Source organism: Staurois parvus, unplaced genomic scaffold, assembly GCF_062004578.1.
Source record: "Staurois parvus isolate SC_StPar_1 unplaced genomic scaffold, SC_StPar_1.0 ptg000261l, whole genome shotgun sequence".
In the NCBI taxonomy this organism is placed as follows: Eukaryota; Metazoa; Chordata; class Amphibia; order Anura; family Ranidae; genus Staurois; species Staurois parvus.
In genome coordinates this window covers 1,872,578-1,895,100 of record NW_028318057.1, presented here as the reverse complement: position 1 = coordinate 1,895,100, position 22,523 = coordinate 1,872,578, and the positions used below count along the sequence as shown (strand labels likewise).

At 38.4% G+C, this 22,523-nt stretch overlaps 1 protein-coding gene across 1 annotated transcript; it reads right to left on the bottom strand.

The window, feature by feature from the left end:
* Positions 1 to 787: 787 nt before the first annotated feature.
* Positions 788 to 22,296, bottom strand: LOC149459411 (gastricsin-like). Its single transcript, XM_089681105.1, has 9 exons — positions 22,216 to 22,296; positions 19,798 to 19,939; positions 14,246 to 14,363; positions 10,999 to 11,129; positions 9,820 to 10,019; positions 6,552 to 6,659; positions 2,643 to 2,790; positions 2,271 to 2,369; positions 788 to 1,088 (listed from the first exon to the last, which is right to left on the bottom strand). The coding sequence occupies exons 1-9, from the start codon at positions 22,269 to 22,271 to the stop codon at positions 936 to 938; spliced, it is 1,155 nt and encodes a 384-aa protein (XP_089537231.1). The 5' UTR covers positions 22,272 to 22,296; the 3' UTR covers positions 788 to 935.
* Between the last annotated feature and the right edge of the window lie 227 nt (positions 22,297 to 22,523).

The following is a 22,523-nucleotide window of genomic DNA, read 5'->3' as shown; positions in this document are numbered from 1 at the left end:
TCTTTCAAATGTGATATTAGGACATTTGCTTAAAAATTTACCCAAAATGGGATTATTTGTTAAAACTGAGTTGCTTGCATACCACAAGTATAATATACTTTACATGTTTTTCCTACATACTAAGTTTTTGAGAAAAAAAAAAGATTTGGTGACAGATATGTAAATAAGTATATTATTTCATATTTCCCACCAACTTCTATTTCTTTGAATGATGCATTTCCATAATTTATAAAGTTGTACGTAAATAAGTTGTTGCTGCTGGGAAGAAGCGGGTGGCAGCATTTGAATAATGAAATAAATGTTACTTTTGTCATGTCTTGATCTCACTAATCTCCACTGTTAACTAGGATTTATATTTCATTATAGATTTACCCCTTTCTGAACCTAACTTTGGCTTGAACTTAAACATCTTAGTGTTGGTTCGGACTAGGCTCAGACTAGGCTGCTTTTGTTCATGTCTTTCACACAAAGGGCTTTTCAAATAGCAATGACAAGGTTCCATTTGTAGTCATTCTTTTCAGTTTACTGATCAAGTGGATCTTTATTCCATGTCTCTTTTTTATATTTTTTCTCTGTAATTATGTATTTAGTTTCAGAGAATGTCTATATTATTTAATTGCATGGCATTTTCAGTAATCACAGTTCTGAACTTTGTAGTCACTACCTGTATATGTATTGAGATATATACATTTTCAGGGCCAGTTTGGAAAATTTCACAAACATAATGGGAGAAAGGCTGTCTAATGTTTCTATCAATGATAATGGGAAACAGAAAGGAAAAACACAATTAATTCTATAGCCAGTTTATTGACAGAAACAGCGGAGACAATATAAAGACTTATGTAAAGTAACACGATCTGACAGATTGTTCTGTATCTTTCAAAGTTTTATGATGTAATTTGCTGTTTCAAAGCCTCATGTTATCTTTACACAACCTATGCTACACTTGCAAAGCCAACACGGTTGTTTCCAAAGTCATAAACAGAATAATATTCCCTCAGGAAAACATCTCCCAGAATCCAGAGTGGGTCTCCATTCTGAGCTGGCAAGCTGATGCTAAGGAAGTTGGCATAGCAATATCCATTCTCCTAGAAAGATTAACAGAAATATGCAGTCATTTGCTATTTACATTAACAAACCTCAGCATACAAAAAACAATGCAGAGATAGCTGCGAAAAAGTCTGCACGTGGTGCCTATACACTGGAATACCCTGACCATATGCATACCAATAATGTGATGAAATCTTTGCTAACTCTGTTAACCTCCCTGGCATTAACCCCAAGCTGGGGATTCAATATAACACATTTAACCTCAATTTAATTTAATTCCTGGCCTGAGAAATGTTTGAGGTTACTGCCAGGGACTCCAAGCCAAGCAGAGGAAAAATCAGTAATTATAATAAATAAATAAAATTAAAAGTAATTAAAAATAAAGTTGAATAAAATTCTGAAAAAAATGAAAAACCTTGGGACTCACTTCCCCATCCCCATGCACATACATGGATGCACGTGTATAGGTAAACAACAACTGCATAACACATATTGGGTATCTCTATGCACATCAAAGGGAGAGGTATTATTCATGGTCCATTATATATGGTTACTTCTAAACTGATTAGCTGTATAGGTATTTAAAGTGCTGCCTATGGAAAATTTTTAAAACATTTTTTTTTTTTTGCTTTGGCACAAATTTTAGGATTGACAAACTATGTACCTATTTACTCAAAACAAACCTGTCTTTTAAATTTGCAAAAAAAAGATTGAATTACTTTTGTGATCATGTACAATGCATTAGTTGTAGTATTGAAAAATGTGTTAAAAAAAGCAACTTTTTTGCATGTTTTTCTGGGGGGAATGTAGCATTAGGAATGTTAAATATAGGTTTGTGTTGCAGTAGTTTGCAGCACAGAAGGTGCTACAGAAAATCATTTACGTAGTTTGATTTTAAGAAGGAGAGTAATTGAGAAAATTGTACTTTTGCAGCAAAAATGGGTTGAAGTATATGCCTTCTGATCACATTAACGTGTTACAACCCCTGTGTCTATATTACAAATATAAATATGGTACATTTTTGATGTATCAGGAGAGGCCTGATAAATCCCAACATGTAATGGCAAGAACTATGTCAGGGATCTCATCAAGGGGTAATGCCATGAATACAGATTTTTTTGTCCAAATTTTCTATTTCATTGGTGATGTCTTGCATTGCATTTACAAAAATTCACAATGCACTGCATTGCAGTGCGTGCTAGCAAAAATATAAAACATACCTGAATAATATAGGCTGATGGAGGCAATGGGAAGGAAACACCGTTGATGGTGAAGCTAAGAGTAGGCATACTCTGAAGATTGTTGCAGTTCACATTATACTAAAAACCAGAAAAACAGACATGATGTAAGGCCAAGTTAGGAAAAAATGCAAATACATTTAAAAAATAATAAACCTATGCTAACCCAACTGAATACTCAGAAGTAATTTAATTTTTAGAATATAAGCTAAATTTCTTTAAATAGGAAGATAACAATATATTCTTCCTATCTATGTTTGTTATGAAACCAAAGATTAGGACAACAGCAGAAAATACCCATGTCTGTACTGATAAAATTATGAATTTTGTATTTTATATTAAATCTATTCTTACTCCTCCATTCTGTGTCTGTTGAATACCAAGGTATGGAAGCAGCTGTTGCATGTATGGTTCAGGGATATTCAGCTGGGTGGTTCCAGTATCTACAATGGCCTCGCAACCATTGCTACACCAGCCAGTAGCTTGTCCATTGATGGAGAATCTGTACAAATAAACATTATGTAAGTAAAAACAAATCATCCTTAACCTTAACCAGCCATGAGAAAGCCTAATACTGGCCACATATAGATTTTCATTAAAAAATTTTCATTTTAAGGAAGTTTGTTCGATTTTCTAATCATTAGTGGAGTCAAATGTGTATTTTTGTTCAGAAATTACATTAATGTTAAAATTTAATGGTAAACTCAAATGAAATTTTTAACAATATCCATCCATTGATTGAATGTTCCAAATGTTTGTACAAATAATCTCATCTGAAAATCTTCTAGTGTATGGCCAGCATAAGTCAGAGTTTAAGTTTAGCAGGTCAATTTCATTTTCCCTTAGAGAATAATGCCTAAGTCTGAGTTTTGTCTCGCCAGTGGGAATTTTGCTTTTTCCTGACCCTTTACCAGTGGCATAACACTCAAGTACACAAATTGGTGTAAGATACCACCTCCAGCATATGCATTGGTCTTTCCCCTGTAAAATCCCACCTCCAGCTCACATATTGGTCTTTCCCTGTAAGATCCCACCTCCAGCATACACATTGGTCTTTCACCTGTAAGATCCCACCTCCAGTACACACACACTGGTCTTTCCCCTGTAGGATCCCACCTCCAGCACACACATTGGTGTATCCCCTGTAAGATCCCATCTCCAGAACACACATCAGTGTTTCCCCTGTAAGATCAAACCTGCAGCACACATAATGGTACTTCCCTTGTAAGATCCCACCTCCAGTACACACATTGGCCTTTCCCCCGTAAGATCCCACCTCCAGCACACACATTGGTGTTTCCCCTGTAGGACTCCACCTCCAGAACACACATCTATGTTTCCCCTGTAAGATCAAACACACAATAGTGCTTCCCTTGTAAAATCTGACCTCCAGCACACACACATTGGTCTTTTCCCTGCAAGATCCCAACTCCAGAACACATATCTGTGTTTCCCTTGTAAGATCTAACCTCCAGTACACACACTGGTGTTTCCCTGTAAGATCCCACCTCGAGTGCACACAATGGTGTTTCCCTTGTAGGATCTTACCTCCAACACACACATTGGTATTTTCCCTGTAAGATTCCACCTACAACACATATACTGGTCTTTCCCCTGTAAGATCCCACCTTCACCACACACATTGGTCTTTCCCCTGTGAGATTCCACCTCCAGCACGCAGAATTGTCTTTCCCCTGTATCCCTCCCCCAACGCACACTCTCTAGTTTTTCCTCCAGGGACTGTCTGCAGTCAAACATTGCTCTTTCTCCTTAGTATTTATACCTCCAGTACACAAAACTCTCTAGAAATTTTTACAATGGCAAAAAAGGTGGATTAACCTATTAGCAGGGGCGGACTGACAATTTGGAAACTCGGGCACTACCCGAGGGCCCGGGGTCAGTAGGGGGCCCCATGAGATGCCCCTGGTACCTTTTTCATAGGCTTTTTTGAGTTTGGGCAAGGACACAGGGGCCCCATGAGTTGTCTATCCGCCCCTGCCTATTAGTGACCAATTAGTAGAGTATGTGCATTAACCCACTGATGACCAGTCTGCAGTGCATGTACAAGAACATCTTAGAATGACTTCAGTCACCTAACCCTAGCTTTAAAATATGAACCCTTCAGTCACCTGTTCTGCACTGTATGGGGTCTGCTACAACTCCTCAGTGTGCTTTAATCCTTTAGTATACTGAATATGACCTATATTCTTCTGTAAAACCCTCTTAGCTCTCACGCTGCCACCTATGACCTAGTTAGTTTTTTTTTTTTTTTAATGGGTGTTTAAAAGCATAATGGGAAGCACTTCCCTAATATTGCTTTTACCTGTATGGCTATGATCATATACTTTAATAAATTTATTTTATTTCTAATTATAGAAAGATCAGTAACTGTCATTTGTAAATCAAAAGATTAACTGTACTGCTGATTGTCATACCCTCCCATTTTTCCTTTGCACATATTTCCTTCTTTAAAACTAATCTACACCTGTTGTGCATATTCACACTGCAGTCATATTCTTCACACTCCACTTCTACACACACTTCTCCCTTTCAAACCCTTTGCACACCTCTTTGGCATATAAACTTTGCTGTCATGCTCTCTGCATTCCTCTGCTGCATGTAGTGCCCCCTGCATTCCTCTGCTGCATATAGTGTTTCTCTGCACAGCTCTTTTGCACACACTTCCTGCTGTCATACCTTCAGTATTCCTCTCCTGCACATACTGCCTGCTGTCATACCCTCCATACTTCTATTCTGCACAAATTGCCTACTAACATACCGTCTGCACTCCTTTCCTGCATATACTGCCAAATGTCATGCCTTCTGCACTTTTCTACGCAACTGCCCGCTATCATAACCTCTGCATTCCTCTCCTGCACATACTGCCTGTTACCATAGCTTCTGCACTCTTCTCCTGCACACACTGACTGCTGTAATTCCCTCTACACACTTCAGTTGCTCATATTGTCCACATTCTTTCCCTTCCTATTTCTCTCCTGCACATACCGATTTCTGTCCTACCTTCTGCACTCTTTTCCTGCTAATACTGCCCATTGACATGCCTCCTGCATTTCTCTTCTGCACATATTGCCTGCTATCATGCCCTCTGCGCACCTTTCCTGCACATACTGCATGCTGTCATTTTATTCACATAATTCTTCAGCATGCTTTTATTGTACTTTACATATATTATTTTGATATATCCCTATTGTTGGCTTAAGTAAACTTACTTTACTTAAAGACCCTGCATATAACTTAGTCTTACATTGCAGGCCTGTTCACATAATCTCATTGCAGTAACATGATTGGTATGCCAACACACTGGCTAATGGGCATGTGTTGCTGTGCAGGGCAACATGATGTGCAGACAGAAAAATGGTGCATGCACATTTTGCAGCACATCTATCGGCAAGTGCATTGGAGTACTATGCACAATAAATAACACCCTGTCCCAACAGATTTAGCAATCATTTTGGTAATATTATTTTATTTCAGGTACGTATATAGCGCCATCAATTTATGCAGTGTTTTACCTATATACTGTACATTCACATCAGTCCCTAACCTTCAAGGGTTGTGCAATCTAAAGTCCCTAACTTACATTCATACATACACCAATTTAGACAGAATCCAATTAACCTATCAGAGTGTGGCAGGAAACTGGACTACCTGGAGGAAACCCACAGAGGCAGAACATGGAAACTCCAGGCAGGTGGTGCCGTGTTGGCATTTGAACCAACAATGCTAGTGCTGCCAGGTGGAAGTGCTAACCGTTTAGCCACTGTGCTAGCCAAACGTGAGGTAATACACACTATACCTCCATGAGATGTGCCCTGAATTATAACATTATTGTAGTAACTGCTTCATTAGCTTGGTGAATGTGCCACAGTTTAGTTCCTAAAACACTGTAAAGCTAATTACTGTGCTTTAGCAGAACTACTGTTGCTCAGCATCTCCATTCAGATAACTAAGGAGCTGTGTTGATGGGCTTTGGGTTGTGTAGTTAGCTTTAGTTTAGCATCAGTTTAGGACACTTCTGAGATCATCTAGCATTCACTGACAGGTACATTCAATCTTCAGTTGATCTCCTTCTGACCTGCATTTAACCTGATCCAAGATGGTTCTGCATTTCCATAGATTTGTATGGCATGGCATAACCTGTTTAAAATGAACAAATGCCCATCTACACAGGCTCTAAAGCTGGTAATCAGCAGAGGTCTCTCATAGGCTACGTACAGAACCTAAATGAAAAAGAAAACTCACTCTTGAAGAGCAACCTGCCAGTACAGATCATTAGACAATGGAGCCCAATTGATCTGGCCAGTGTAAAGGTTGGAATTCACACCTCCAAAAACAACTTCACCTGATTGGCTGCAGAAGAAAGAAAAATAAGAACAGTGAGAACAATATGAAAACATAACAACCATTATGTTAACAAGCTTTTTTACATATTAATTTTACAGTATTCTTGTATATTCATAAATAGCTTTCTCATTACAGTAGTTATAATACTTAAGTGAAACATATAGTCCGTGTTTTTTTTTTGTGGGGACAAACAATGTCTTCCTTTTTGTGGCATTCTCTTCAAAAATTAGCTTTTCACAAATTTTACAAAAGCAAAAATTAAAAAAAAATATAAAAAAATACAGCTAATGTAATTGTAGCTACAAAGAGCAATGTATACTGTAAGTTGTCCCCTTTATCATGATACTAAAATTTTGTTTGTAGTACAAAGGATTGTGAAGTTATTTAACCCTTTGGCTGCCAGGCCCTGCATTTCCCTTTTAAACTCAGGTGGCCAGGCCATTTTTGTAATTTTTCCATTGATCTTTTATTTTTCCCGTACAGCTTTCAGAGTTTGTAAAAGACCCCCTAAAGCAGGCATGTCCAAAGTCCGGCCCGCGGGCCATTTACGGCCCGAGGGTCGGTTTAATACGGCCCTCCATGTTAGTGTGTCAGTGTGTCTTATGGAGCGAATATGGAGCGGCCGGTCCGGTATTTCCACCGCGGCCGTGTCAGAATACCGGGCCGGCCGCTCAGCTCTGCAGCGGGACCTTACCTGTTCCTCTATCCAGCGGCGCGCTGTCTTCCCGGCTTCTGTAGTGTGGGCGCTGGGCATGACAGCCGGGTGCCACGTGCGCATGCGCAAGAAGCGGTGCTTTTTGTGAATGGTAAGGCGGTACCTGGGACACATGACAGATCCCAGAAGCCGCCGGACCAATCACAAAGCGCAAGTGCTTCTCGCTCATGCGCACTGGGCACCGGGCTGTCATGCCGAGCGCCATTACAGAAGCCGGGAAGACAGCGCGCGGCTGGATCGAGGAACAGGTAAGATCAAAGAACAACTGCGGAAGTAAGAGCGGGTACCTGTCAAATTCAGGTACCCACTCCCCACCTCCCCAAAGGTCAGCAGTCATCTGTACTGTCCGCAGTCTCTGGTCATCCCTGTGCTGTCCGCAGTCTCTGGTCATCCCTGTGCTGTCCGCAGTCTCTGGTCATCCCTGTGCTGTCCGCAGTCTCTGGTCATCCCTGTGCTGTCCGCAGTCTCTGGTCATCCCTGTGCTGTCCGCAGTCTCTGGTCATCTCCTGTACTGTGTCTGCAGTCCATTAGTTCAGAATTTTTTTTTTCCTGTTTTCTGCCTCTAAAACCTAGGTGCGTCTTATGGTCAGGTGCGTCATGGTAACTTGGCATAAAATAATTTATTTGCATTTAATTGTAATGGTTCAAAGAATGTTTGGAAAAATGTTCGGCCCTCCACCATGTTCACTTCATCCAATCTGGCCCTCTTTGAAAAAATTTTGGACACCCCTGCCCTAAAGCATATATTTTATGAAAGCACATGACTAGTAGAATAAAAAGAAGTTACTACTGAATTTTAATACTTTGCAATATTTGCGCAAATGTTTATCAAAACAATACTTTCACAAAAAATACACTCAAATCATTAGTAGCAGATACAAATACAGCATATTTTACAAAATTCCTGCTAAATTCCTACTAAGTATAAAAGAGTAACCTGTATTGAGTTAATAAATAATAGATATTTGTACATTTTAAAATGCGCCTTTTTGCAAAATAGTGAAAATCAAACGTACGTAAAAATGCAAATAACCAAATTTCACTAAACATCTGGAGGTATAATTTTTCACTTACAGCTTTTTACCCCCCAAACTATATATTTTCTAAAAACACATGCCTAGTAGAATAATAATAAGTTGCTACTGAATTTTAAGACCCCACAATATTTGCGCAAATGTTTATCAAAACAATATTTTTACTAAAAATACACTAAAATCATTATGAACAGATACAAATACAACATACTTTACAAAATTCTTGCCAAATTCCTACTAAATTTAAAAGAGTAACCTGTACTGAGTTAATAAATAACAGATATTTGTACATTTTAAATTGCGCCTTTTTTAAAAATGGTGAAAATCATACATACGCAAAAATGTAAACAACCAAATTTCTCTAAAAAATCTGGAGGTTTTAATTTTTCACTTACAGCTTTCAATGCTCACCAAACTATATATTTTCTGAAAGCACATGACTATTAGAATAAAAATGAGTTGCTACTGAATTTTTAGACTCCACAATATTTGCAATATGGGGAAAATTGAATGTACTAAACAATTACTGTGAACCTAGCCTTAATATTTTTTGTATTTTTATTTTTTTTAACAACTTTATTTTTATTACCAAGTACATTTTTTTTTGGGGGGGGGGGCTTTGGGCTCTAACGTCTCTTTTTTGAGACAGAGAAAGGGACTGAAGACAGTCCCTTTCTCTGCAGCCTGAGCTTATACAGCTTACTATGTATCAGTGAATACTGAATCCAGAAGCGATCTGTCAGCGCCAGCTGTGCACTCCCTCCCCCCCCGCTCTCCATCCTGACAGTTATCAGTGCTTCCGCTGGCTGGAGGGTGAGGAGGAAGAGCTTGCCAGCAGCACGAGTTATGGGGGGGGCAGTTTTCACTGAAGGGGGAGTTACAGCTTAGGCTGTGGCTCCCATGCAATTACCGGTGGGAGAAACAGAGGAGGGAAGCCAGTAATTGCATTGGAGCCACATATACATTTATTAATTTAATTTAAAAGATGTGTTTTGTAGCACAATATTACAAACATGGATACATTAAATAAAAGAAATACTCTGTTTATGGTTAGCCATATATAATGGTTTTGCACAGAGCAGCCCCAATCCTCATTGGACAAGTATCTAAGGTGGCCTCTAGTCAAGATGTCAGTAGAATCTTTTATTCTTTACTGCACGCCTTTGACAGATTTGCTGCCATATGTATTTTCATTTTAGATGTGTATCATAAAATTAAAAAAACATGCTTTATTTCTGGCAAATCCTAAAAAAAAATCCATTTATCCCCCCTCTACAGCTCTTAAAAAACATTATGAAGAAAATAATTGACTTAACCATGTCAGCTCTCACCAGCTGTCACTTAGGACTTAAAGCCATAAAACACACATCAAAACCAAACATAATTTATTCATTCAACACATATATGTACATCATACCTGCCAAGGTAGACACTGAAAATAGGCTGATTCAGGAGATTCTCCTGCAATATTCCTTGCATCACAGTGGTGGCACCACCCACAGACAAACCAGGATAAGCCAATCCCAATATACCATCAAATGGGGAATAGTAGAAATTACCACTGGGTTCTGTAATGGTCAGTCCAAATTCTTGATTTGTGATGGTAAGTCCTTGAATCTAAGGAAATGCAATGCCATACAATTATTTGGAAATGACATTCCAACTAACATAAATAGTGGTTGTACAGTATAAATCAGGTTCATTAAACTAAATTGTCAGGTTGACTAGAGGAACTCCAGGGTATGTAAAGGACATAACTATATCAAAGCAGGATAGGCCTCTCTCTGCCAGTGGTGATGCACTTGCATTGATAAGTAATAGAGAGCTTCAGAAATATACCTCAATATAGCCACTAGATGGAGGTGAGCATCAGTATTTATTTCCTATGATCCTTAGCTCCATCTAGAGTCTACAATGAAATATTTTCCCAAACTGATATTTTTTATGAATGATGGACATTTGACCTGTAGAGGAAGTAAAAGAAAAATGATTGATTTTGTCTCATTCACACAGAACTAATGTACCAGCTGTTTCACTGGAATACCTATGCATTTTTTTTTACGAATACACTATTTATAAATGTTATTCAAGAGTGTTTAAAGATCCATACTTAAATAGAACAGGGGGTTTGAAGTTTTTTTTAATATCTTTTATGTGAGAAATACTTATTTTTGTACCTAGCCATTCCTGAATGATATGACTAACAAGCATCACTCTTACTACCTAGGTTTTGGTATAGCCAAAGTGAATATGGAGGTAACTTTTCTGATGAAAAATGGGACTGTTTTTCAACAAAAGGGTCCTGTTTTGTGAAATGAATACTTCTGTTAAATCTAGGTGTGTGTTTTGGTTATTGTTCTCAGACTGCCTGTCTACTACCTCCCTTGACCTTCTGTCTTTGACTCAGCCTAAATATCAGCCCTGACCTCTGTCTCTTTATGGATTCTTTCCTCTTGGTTTGGAACATTGAATCAAACTCAATTCTGAGATTGTGTGCCACAGGTCATCCAGTATATACCATGACATAGAAGGATAGAAAGATAGATAGATAGATAGATAGATAGATAGATAGATAGATAGATTATATGTTACTTACATAGACTGTATCATAACCAAACACTCCAGTAACACTGCTGGCAACATTCCCACCACCATACCCCATGTTGAATCGCTGTCCATTAGAAGAGTAAGTGGAAGACTGGCTTGGGTTAAATGTATGATGGTTTGCTGGAAAGGATATTGTATTATCATGAGCATGTTCCAGTGAATCATTTACTTATAATAATTCTTAAATTAATACATGCTTTTCACTTGTAGAGATCAAATTGTAAAATTCATAGTGCTGATTCCTATGTGAAATTGTTGAAAAAATTAGACAAAACATAGTTTTTTTTAACTATACATGATCTATCCATACATCATCCTATCCATAATAAAAGTTATTCTTGTGATTTAAATTTTTTACAGAGAAATCATCTAAGACCAAATATAAATATTAAAGTATACACTATATTCCCAAAAGTATTGGAACACCTGCCTTTACACACATGAACTTTAATGGCATCGCAGCCTTAGTCCATAGGGTTCAATATTGAGTTGGCCCACCCTTTGCAGCTTTAACAGCTTCAACTCTTCTAGGAAGGCTGTCCACAAGGTTTAGGAGTGTGTCTATGGGAATGTTTGACCATTCTTCCAGAAGCACATTTCTGAGGTCAGGCACTGATGTCGGACAAGAAGGCCTGGCTCACAGTCTCTACTTTAATTCATTCCAAAGGTGTTCTATCAAGTTGAGGTCAGGATTCTGTGCAGGCCAGTCAAGTTCCTCCACCCAATACTTACATATCCATGTCTTTATGGACCTTGCTTTGTGCACTGGTGCGAAATCATGTTGGAACAGGAAGGGGACATCCCCAAACTGTTCCCACAAAGTTGGGAGGATGAAATCATCCAAAATGTCTTGGTATGCTGATGCCTAAAGAGTTCCTTTCACTGGAACTAAGGGGCCAAGCCCAACCCCTGAAAAGTAACCCCACACCATAATCCGCCCTCCAGCAAACTTTACACTTGGCACAATGCATTCAGGCAAGTACCATTCAACTGGCAACCACCAAACCCAGACACGTCTAATGGATTGACAGACAGAGAAGAGTTATTGGTCACTCCAGAGAACACATCTCCACTGCTCTAGAGTCCAGTGGCAGTGTGCTGTACACCACGGCATCCAAAGCTTTGCATTGCACTTGGTGATAAAAGGCTTGGATGCAGCTGCTTGGCCATGGAAACCCATTCCATGAAGCTCTCTACACACTGTTGTTGTGCTAATCTGAAGGCCACATGAAGTTTGGAGGTCTTTAGCGATTGACTCTGCAGACAGTTGGCGACTTCTGCGTGCGCTGATCCCACTCTATCATTTTACGTGACCTACCACTTTGTGGCTGAGTTGCTGTTGTTCCCAGTTGCTTCCACTTTCTTATAATACATTTGACAGTGGAATATTCAGTAGCAGGGAAATTTTTCAGATGGGCAACCAGGGAGCAACCTATCATGGTACCACGCTTGAATTCACTGAGCTCCTGAAAGTGCCCCATTCTTTCACAAATGTTTGTAGAAGCAGTCTGCATGCCTAGGTGCTTGATTTTATACACCTGTGGCCATGGAGGTGATTGGAGCACCTGAATTCAATGATTTGGACAGGTGTCCCAATACTTTTGGCAATATAGTGTATGTAAACCCTCACCTTGTAAAACAACCCGTTCAGTTTAAAATAGAATTGAAAGGCAAAACATTTAGGCATTCATAAAAAAACATTATAAATGCCATATTCCCTGTTTTATAAGTGATCAAATTCCCTCTGCTCTCAGCTGCATAAGATGCTGAAGGAGGAAAAACAGCAGAACACTGATCTTCCCAGCGAATGGCTGTGCATGTGGAGGCATGTCAACACAAGCCTTATCATTTGATTAGCGTCCAGCGCAGCTAGAGAACTGACCACACTGTGGTCTCCCGCCTAGTGTGGTCAGTTTTTAATAGGAAAGCAAATGGACTGGCAGGCACACCAGGGATTTCATAAAGAGGAAGCAATACAAAGAGAAACGGATACCTTTTCATACAAGTACATGGTACAGCAGGCACATGTCAGGAATAGGAAATGTTGGATTTACATGTTCTTTCATTTAGAAGTTGCTGAAGTTGGAGAGAGAAATGTAATGTATTCCCAGCTCCCAGCAGTTTGCTATGTTCAAGCTGCACAGGAAACCATAGGCTCCCCGGTTGACCCCTGAAAATCTGTGGCATCACCCCTACCCTAGGTATATGAATGCAGATGTGCCAAACTTGTGGTTCGGGACAATAACTGTCATTCCAGAATCTCATTTTGTCATCCAAGGTTTTAAGATAAGCAACAGTTTATACTGGAGATTAAAGCTTGTGATATCTCCAAACTTTTAGAAAACAACACACGAGATCCTGCAGGTGCATGAAGTCCCAAATTAAAGGCAGGCATAAGTGAGACATAAAAACAGGCTTAGTCCATTTTCATTAAATGTGTTAGTTTAACAAGCATAGCTAATAAATATTACCTGGAGATGCTTTGATACCAACCCCATATGATTCCCTTCAATGCATTAGTTATGCTGAAAGAATGAGGGTCACATTCTGAGCCGCTCTGTTGCTTTGTACAGTACTGACAGCTTTGCAGACTGAACATACTTACTAAAGTATAGAACCAATGGATCTCCTTACTTGTGTCCTGCTGGTATATTACTGTTAAATCAGTATGCTCAGGTGGCTCCTTGTGTAGGCTGGATTGCATAACTGCAATGCAATCTGCAGGTTGGTACAGGACCTGACTACAGGATTGCCTGGATCACAAGACTAGCCAAACAGAATTTAAAATTCTTTGGTAGAAAAAAGGTAAATATATATTATACATACTTCTACATTGTATTTAGCAATTATCTTGGGGTTCTGCCTTGAAATGGTAGACTAGTAAATCTGCAACTTTGGTCTAGTCAAGGGTTTCTCAAGTAGGGTTCCTTCAGAGGTTGCTGGGGGTTTCATGAGCAATGAGCAATTTCTGCCTCTTAGATAAGTTCCAACTAACTCCATTGATCGTTTTAGCTATCTATAAGGGGGTAATTCTTCTCAATGACTACGAGTGTTAGGAACATTTTTCCCACTGCCCATCACACTAATGTATCATGAGTTGTAGATATAGTAATTCTAGACAGGGGTTCCCTTGGACTGGAAAGTTATTTCAAGGGTTCCTCTGTGTTGAAAAGGTTGAGAAAGGCTGGTCTAATCTAACAATAAACAATGAATGACTAGAGCATTGTAATACTCACTGCAGGCTGTGCTCTGGCAATAGGTTGATGGAACCCAGAGGTTGGAGGATCCAGTGTCAAAAAGAACAAGGAAATTCTGAGGAGGTGTTCCAATACTTATTGGTCCATAGTAATAAGTCTGCCAATGAAAGATATATGGTACACAAATTCAATTGTCTACATTCATGTAATTAGAATAATAGCAGTACACATAATACAGTGCATTTTTGAGTTTCTACTGAAAAATCTTAAAGAAGAAAATTTCAAAACAGCAATTACAGTTAAGTCAACTTAAAGTGTTACTAAGCCCACAACAGTAAAATCAGTCTGTATATGCAGTAAAGCATGCTTGTTATACTCACTGTGGAACAGGTTAATCCTCTGCATTGTGTAAAAAGGCATTTTGATCCCGACTTCTCTGATCCTCGCCTTCTTCCAGTACTCCCCTCTTATCTCTTGATAAGATATATCGTGTGGAGTCACTCTGCATATGCTCAGTTTGGAGTTAATTGCTAGAGAGGTTTATTTCTTCTTAGGAGAGTGCATGTGATCAGCACAGGGCCAATCAGCACTGTCCAGACAGAGGTCAGGGGTTCTGCATCCTCCTAGAGCACAATGAAAACTCCTCCTACACGCTTTAACCAGTGCTCAGATGGACACTGATAGAAGTCAAAAGACTGCTCTAACTGCTGATGAGAAAAGGTATTTAGCAGTTTATATTTACTAAAATAGTTGCACTTCCATGTTGTGTGTACTGTGGGAGACAAGATAGAGTGCATGCAGGATCCTGGGTTTAGTAACACTTTAAGCTTTTAAATATTCACCCTTTTGGGACTTTCCATAGATTTCTGTCTTAGGAAATTTACAATGCTGAAAATGGTTCTGAAACACACATATTTATACACAGTTACAAAGAGAAACAATCTGATAGGGCCCTTCAAAAATTCAGCTTTTTGCACCCATGATTAGCAATGGCTGTTGTAAATGCGAAGGATATATTGATAGAAAGCCATTACAAAGCACAGTAAAACACAGTACATTGGGGGAATTTATAAAAACTGGAGCAGACAGAATCTGGAGCAGTTATGCATAATGACCAATCAGTTTCATCAGCTTGTTCAGTTAAAGCAAAACTAAAGTCCCACTGTAAAAACTTGGAAAGGGAAAAATAGACACTAATTGGTTGCCACATTCAGCTGCTCCATATTCTGGGTGCTCCAGTCTTAGTAAAATCTTCTTGCTGCGTTCACATCAGATTAGTGAAGAAAGGATGCTGTTTCTATTGGTATTATATTTTTTTCTCCACCTGTGTACTATAGGAGAGCTATTCCTTTAGTGTCTTTCCTGCAGCTACAACACAGAGATAGGAAATCTCTCCAGAGTGAGGGGAATCCCTTTTTAGACAATGGCACCTGGAACAAGAGCCCCCATTGGAACATTACACCTCTCTTCCTATTCTGACAACTCGGATTTTTGGATTTTCCATCACCATCAGTCCCATGACAGTGGTCACTAAGACACAAAGTTGTATATTTAAAAGCAGTGAATGTGACATTCACTAAACATTCACTGCAGGTGGAGCCTCTTATCTCATTTGTTTTAATTTATTATGAATAATTTACTTGTAGTGAATGTGTGAGGAATGTCACATTTTTCTATTTTATAAAAATTCCCATAGAAAGTAGATCTCCCTAACGGGGACACAGACAGCAATAAAAACCTGGAATATGTATGTCTGGGATGATGGATTCAACTCAACAATAATTCTTGGTTGAAGACGCTCAAACACATTCATACGGGGTGCAATTGCTCTGGTGAGGCTGCTCTTAGCACAAAACAGGATACCCATTTACTAGGTGACCCAGTGTTTGGAATCTGGGTATAGAAAGTCCAACTAGAGTGCCAGACCAAGGACCTAAACGTCCAAAAATCCTTTACTACTGGTGTTGGTTTATAACAAGAAAACAAATGGTCCACCATATTTTTGGGCAGCACACTGACTAAATGGTTAGCACTTCCACCTGGCAGTACTAGGGTCCTTGGTTCAAATCCCTACCACAGCACAATCTGCCTGGAGTTTGCATGTTCTCCCTGTGCCTGCGTGGGTTTCCTCCCACACTGCAAAGACATGCTGGTAGGTTAATTGGCTCCAGTCTCAATTGGCCCTAGTGTGGCCAATTGTATGTATGTATGATTGTAAGTTAGGAACCTTAGACTGTATGCCCCTTGAGGGTTATGGACTGATGCAAATGTACAATATATATGTAAAGCACTGTATAAATTGACAGCACTATATAAGTACCTAAAATAAATAATTTTGAGAGCTCAGTAATCTCCCCCCTTTTCAAGACAACATCGAAAAGTGTCCAGGAGTGATATAGCAGCATGCTGAGTACACTTTTCACTGTTCATCCTTCAAATAATTAAAGCAGTATTAAACTCAAAACCAACAATGTAATATATTGCAGCTTACCAGTACTTAGATGTAGTTGCTGCATTAGGTTTAGTCTTTTTTTCTCTCTCTTTTTACCTAGTGATTTAGCCAATAACATACCCACTGTATTAGAGTGCCCTCATTTTTGATGAAGGAGCACAGGAACACAACAGACAGCAGCATTGTCAGTCTGGGGGGAGGGAAGTGTTATATGTACTAGCAGATTTAAATACAATAACAAATTGAAGTCAGTCAAACTCCAGCTCACACTTTGTAAGCAGTTACAGGAACAGCTTTTTTCTTTTGGAATAAAGGATTCACATGAATAAATGAAAGCAGATCATTGGAAACACCTCTGTCAGTGGTAAATGGTGTTTCTCAACACACTAACTGCTACATTTCTAGGACAGCTTGTTCTATTGAAAAACAGACTTACTGGCTGGATCGTGAGGTTAAAATAAAAGAAAGAGAACCTAAAAAAAACGAATGAAGCTACTACATCTAAGCATTGGCAGGCTGCAATATAATAAACATTTGCTTTTGGGTTTACTGCAACTTTAATTTTGGTAGTTTTGCAGTCCCCCAAACTACATACAGTAGTTGAACCCCAATGAACAGGGAGATCTATGAACCCTATAATGCGTTGGCTGTTTTCTTGTTACAGATTAATGACAGTATTACTGATTATTGGACTTAGCTCTTTGGTCTGGTGCTTTCATTAGACTTTACCAGCTATACCTGTCAGTGGTTATAACTCCTCATCACTGTATCCAAAGCTACTACAAAAATCTTTAACCTTCAGATACACTTTAATGAATTGCTACTTAACCTCCCTAGCTGTATGATTATTTCAGATTTTTGGTGCTGAAAGTGGTACCATTTTTTTGCATGGAAATATGTATTTTTTTTTATTGTAGGCTGTAATTTTTAGGAATAACTCACTGAAATCTGTCCGAACAATAGTCTAGTAAACATTCCGGATATGATAAAACTTGAAACACAAAATCATAAATTATAATTTAGTAAATAATCATAAAAAATAATAATATAATAATAATAAATTTAATTAAATAATATAATCAAACCAAAAACACTGAAATTTGATATATAGCGCCAAGTTTGCACATCGCTGAGCAAAGTCGCAGAATCGTTTTCAGTGTCTGATGACGAATTTCCCCACAAATCATTATCACTCAATTCTGCAAGTGGTTCTGATTTACTATCGCTGTTCTCTAGCCGGTCTAAAACCGATTTTGACATAAAGGGACACTTTTTGGACGCCATGGACTTTTATAAGTTTCCAGGCAGAAAGAACAGTCAAAATGCAGGCAGGGGACAGGACAAAGCAGTTGGGACAAAATGTATGTGAAATGCATTGAAACAGCAATGTTTTACTACTGTAATAATCATTTTTTAAAAAATGACATTTTTAAAAAATGTCAAATTTGCCACCGGTTCCGGCGCCCGTACATCCCGACATCACAGGGAACGGAACACGGAAGCCGGATGCCGGCATCGGCCGAAGGAGATGGCCGGGCATGCTGCAGGGACTCCCTATGCAACGCTGCATGGTAAGCCCGAGTGTAGCTCGGGGTTACCTCTTTTGGTACTGAAACTCTACCCCGAGCTACACTTGGGAATACCGCTAGGGAGGATAAATGATTTTATTTCATAAAACCAATTATTGCCATGACTGTAATGGAGATATAAAATAGGAGCTGTGTGTTTTTAGTTCAGGGTGAGAGCAGACAAAAATTAACTCTAGGCAATCTAAAAATTAAATTGTGTGACGCTTAAACAAAAATGCTTTAACCACTTGCCCTCCAGAGGATTTACCCCCCTTTCTGACCAGGCCATTTTTTGCTACTCGGCGCTGCATTACTTTAATTTTGCTATTAAACATGTCCAGTAAAAAAATTTTAAAAATCAAAATTCATCATAAAGTTAGGCCAATCTGTATTCTGCTACATGTCTTTGCTAAAAAAAAAAAAAAAAACAATAAGTGTAAATTAATTGGTTTACGTGAAATTTGTAGCGTTTACAAATGGCAGTATATATACTGGGATTTTTTTTTTCTAGCAATTGCAGCAATCAGCAACTTAGAGCGGGACTGCGGGATTGCAGTTGGCATTCTGACACTGGGGGGAACTGACTTGGTGTCACTGACATCCCCAGTGACACCAATACAGTGATCACTGCTAATAAAAAGCACTGACACTGTACTAATGGCACTGGGCAGGAAGGGGTTAACATGTGCGGCAGCCAAAGGGTTAACTGTGTGCTGTTTTACTATATGGGCTGTGTGTGCTTTCAACTATAAGCACACTGCTTTGTATGGCTCTGCTATGCTGTTTACATACAGTTCTCTCCCTCCGCCGGTAATGCTCTGCAATTACTGGGTGCCAGCAAGAAATCACCAGCCAGGACTCGGTGATTGACAGCCTAGGCTGTGAATAGCAAAATCAAGATTGCGCACCCCTGCCGCCCTGTAGCAGTATATCTGCTATAGGGCGGTGGGAAAGAAGTTAATGGAAGCAACATATTGTCTGCTTAATGCAGCCTTTATCAATTTTCTTTATACTAGAGGAACCCTTAAAATAATTTCAGTTCTCAGGGGACCCTTGTTAAAATCAATTTGTTGTGAGTCAATGGGAAAAATGTCCCTTCCATTACAGAATGCCCCCTTACAGTGGTCAGCTCTAGAACAATGCAGGAACCATCTAATGGGAGGTCAGTCAGCCATAGTTCAAGGAACCCCTTGCAACTTCTGGAGAAGCCCTGGAGTTCCACAAAATACTGGTTGAGAATGGCTTGTTTAATGTAAAGCATTTATTAAATTGCATAAATCACCAATCAACAACCAATATAAGAAGTTACAACTTCATATTGAGCTCTGGAGAGTCTTATGCCTCCTCTTAGTGCTCTGCACAGTAGTGCCTTTTTCAATTTTGAAGATTTGTTTTCAAAATGAAAATGACAAGGTAAAAAAGGAAGCATAAACTGCACATTTGTTACTTGATACTGTTTTGTTACTTGTGCATATGTGCATCTGGAGAATACAATCCTGCACATACTGTATAACTCAAGAATATGTCCTACAATTATGTGTTTTTTGTTGTTTTTTTTTTTGTAAACTTACATCAAAATACATAGACTCAGAAGCCACAGCATATCCTCTGTACTTGTCAGACAGATCAATCTTATGAGTCTGCAAATACTTGTCCAGCACTCCAGCTTCTCTCATATTCTGCCGGATGGACTTCCCCTTACTCAGAGGAACCCTGTAAATTAAGACAGAAATATTTATAATAAGAAAAATTAATTTGGGATTACATTTTATCTGAAACTTACATAAAATAACAGGACTGATTCACTGAGTAAAATTAAGAAGTGGAGGTGCTTCAGTGGCTTTAAAAAAAATAGGGAAGAATTCCTCTAATACAAATTACACATTATCATTTAATCTGAGGCTGAGGCTGATTTACTAAGGAGTTGAAAATTGTAACACAGTAATTCATGTAAATAGTCACTTTATTGATCCAATCTTGTAAAAAGCACATTCCTTTTTGCCTATTTTATCTGCAAATGATTGGACAATTAAAGTAATTATTCACGCAATTTATTATGTGAAGAGTCACAACTTCTTTTGTAAATCAGCCCAAAGGTGAGCAGTCAAAAAACAGAGAATAGCCCCTAAGTTTACCAATATAAAGCAAGGCATATCAGTGCAGATATGCAATTTACTTGTTTAGTCATGTTTGACATCAAACAATAAGCTAATGATTGCATTTATGCCCTAAAAATATATTTAGTATAGGATTTTGAGATTATATAGCTAAGGTCCTATAAAAAAAAGTTTTTTGGGTTTTTTTGCTTTAACCCATCCATGATAGAATGATAGAATATAACTCATCGATTTCCTATTTAGGGGGTTATATGCTGGCTTTACATCTAGAAGCACTGTAAATAAACATTTAAACATGCTCTGAACAACTAAAATATAGAGCCCACCCATCTACTACAGACAGCTTACTGAGTGTCTGCAAGATCCAGACATTGCACCCGCAATCTGCTGATTGTGGGTGCATTGCCTTACAGGCTGCAGAGCAAAAAAATAATAAATGCACATTATTTTACCTGCAAAAAGATGTGCACGTATTATTTTTTTGTAAAAGGTAAACTTAGCCTTTAAGCCGACCATGTTTGAAACAAAATTCAGTCTGATCAGCAGGGACCAGTCAAATTTTGATCTATGTATGGGCACTTTGGTTGTCTATCGATCAACTTATGTACAACTAGCCTGTCCAGTTTTCTCTACTTGATTAGCATAGCAGGCTATAGCCATCAGCTCTGATCAGTGTATTCTGACTGCCAGGAAGTCTCCACACTGTGATAATACAAAGGCTCAGTACCGAAGATTCCCCCATTCAGCTGGAATGTGTGGATGGAGGAATTGAGCCATTTTCTTTTTTTCCTTCAATCTGCTGGTTGAACAAAATAAAATGCCTAATTTATGAGCTGTTTAACAGTGTGCAGATTCTTTAAATAAGTGCATATTCTGAGGTAGTGAATACCATACTGCATTTCTAAACTGACACTCACCATTTAAAGAGTTTCACAATTAATTTTCCACTGCTAATCCTAAAATGTATATACAGTATGTGTGTATGTGTATATACTGTGTGTATATATATATATATATATATAGTATTTATATTTTTATATATATATATATACATTTATTTTCTATGTTTGGATAGAGTAGGGAGTTTTTAAAACTTGTTTTATTGCTTCTGTCCCACTAGGAAGAGTCTCTTCACTTCCTCCTCCAGAGACAAAACAGGTAGTAATTTGAAATTTCTCAAACATGAGAGGAAATATACTTCTTCATAAGTGTTGCCAGAACATTTGTCCCCATTTCAAAATTTCCCCTTCTCTTTTCCAGTGTCAAATGTAAAGTTCTGGATTTCCCATTACTTAATGTCACCGAACAAACAGAGAGGGTAAATAACTCTAGTAAAAGCCTGATAAGAGTTTCCCTACACCATACAAATCTAAGGTGAACAGTTTTGGCTAGAGATATACTATAAAAGCTATAGTAGTTAATACCAGTTTTTAGCATCTCAAGCTAACTTAGCAAGTCTTTCTTTGGATTTTCAAAGGATTACAACTTTTATGTAGTCTTGCTATTGATACATGAAGCAAATTAGTCAAAAATAAAATGGCTTAGGAATGCAGCAGTTCACTAATTACAGTTATTTGTTTCTTTTTTAAGTTTCATTTGTATTCGGATTAATACAGTATGATGCTGAGTTCACTTTGGATATGGATGTTTTCAAAAGTGTTCTACTCTAAAATGCTGAACTGTTAGTAGAACAAAAAATGCATGATTTTTCCCCGCAGGTCACTATATATGACAAAGACAGTATTAATTCGGAAAGTAAAAGTGATATTGGCATGTTATCAGATGGCTCAGTAATAACACGATTTGTTCTGTATGTGACATTCACTTTAAGTTACTTTGTCATACTTTTTAAATGTATGCAGTAGTACTTACCTGACAAGTCCATGAGAGAACTGCAGACATGCCAGCACAAAGATGAGAACCTTCATGATTGCAAATTTCCACAACCTCTTACCAAAGAAGCCTGGCTGATTTTTGTAAAATGGATTCCTTATTTATAGTCAAAGAAGGTGTATACCATCAGCTAGCACCAATCCACAAACCCTCTGCGCTTTCTTTTCTGTCACATGTTTGCCATTGGCATAAGGCAGCATTTCTTAAGATAAGTGATACTAATCAGTAATTTTCCAGTATTTAAAACAGTTTATTTAACCTTCAACTCTTTTTGAGTTGATAGCATT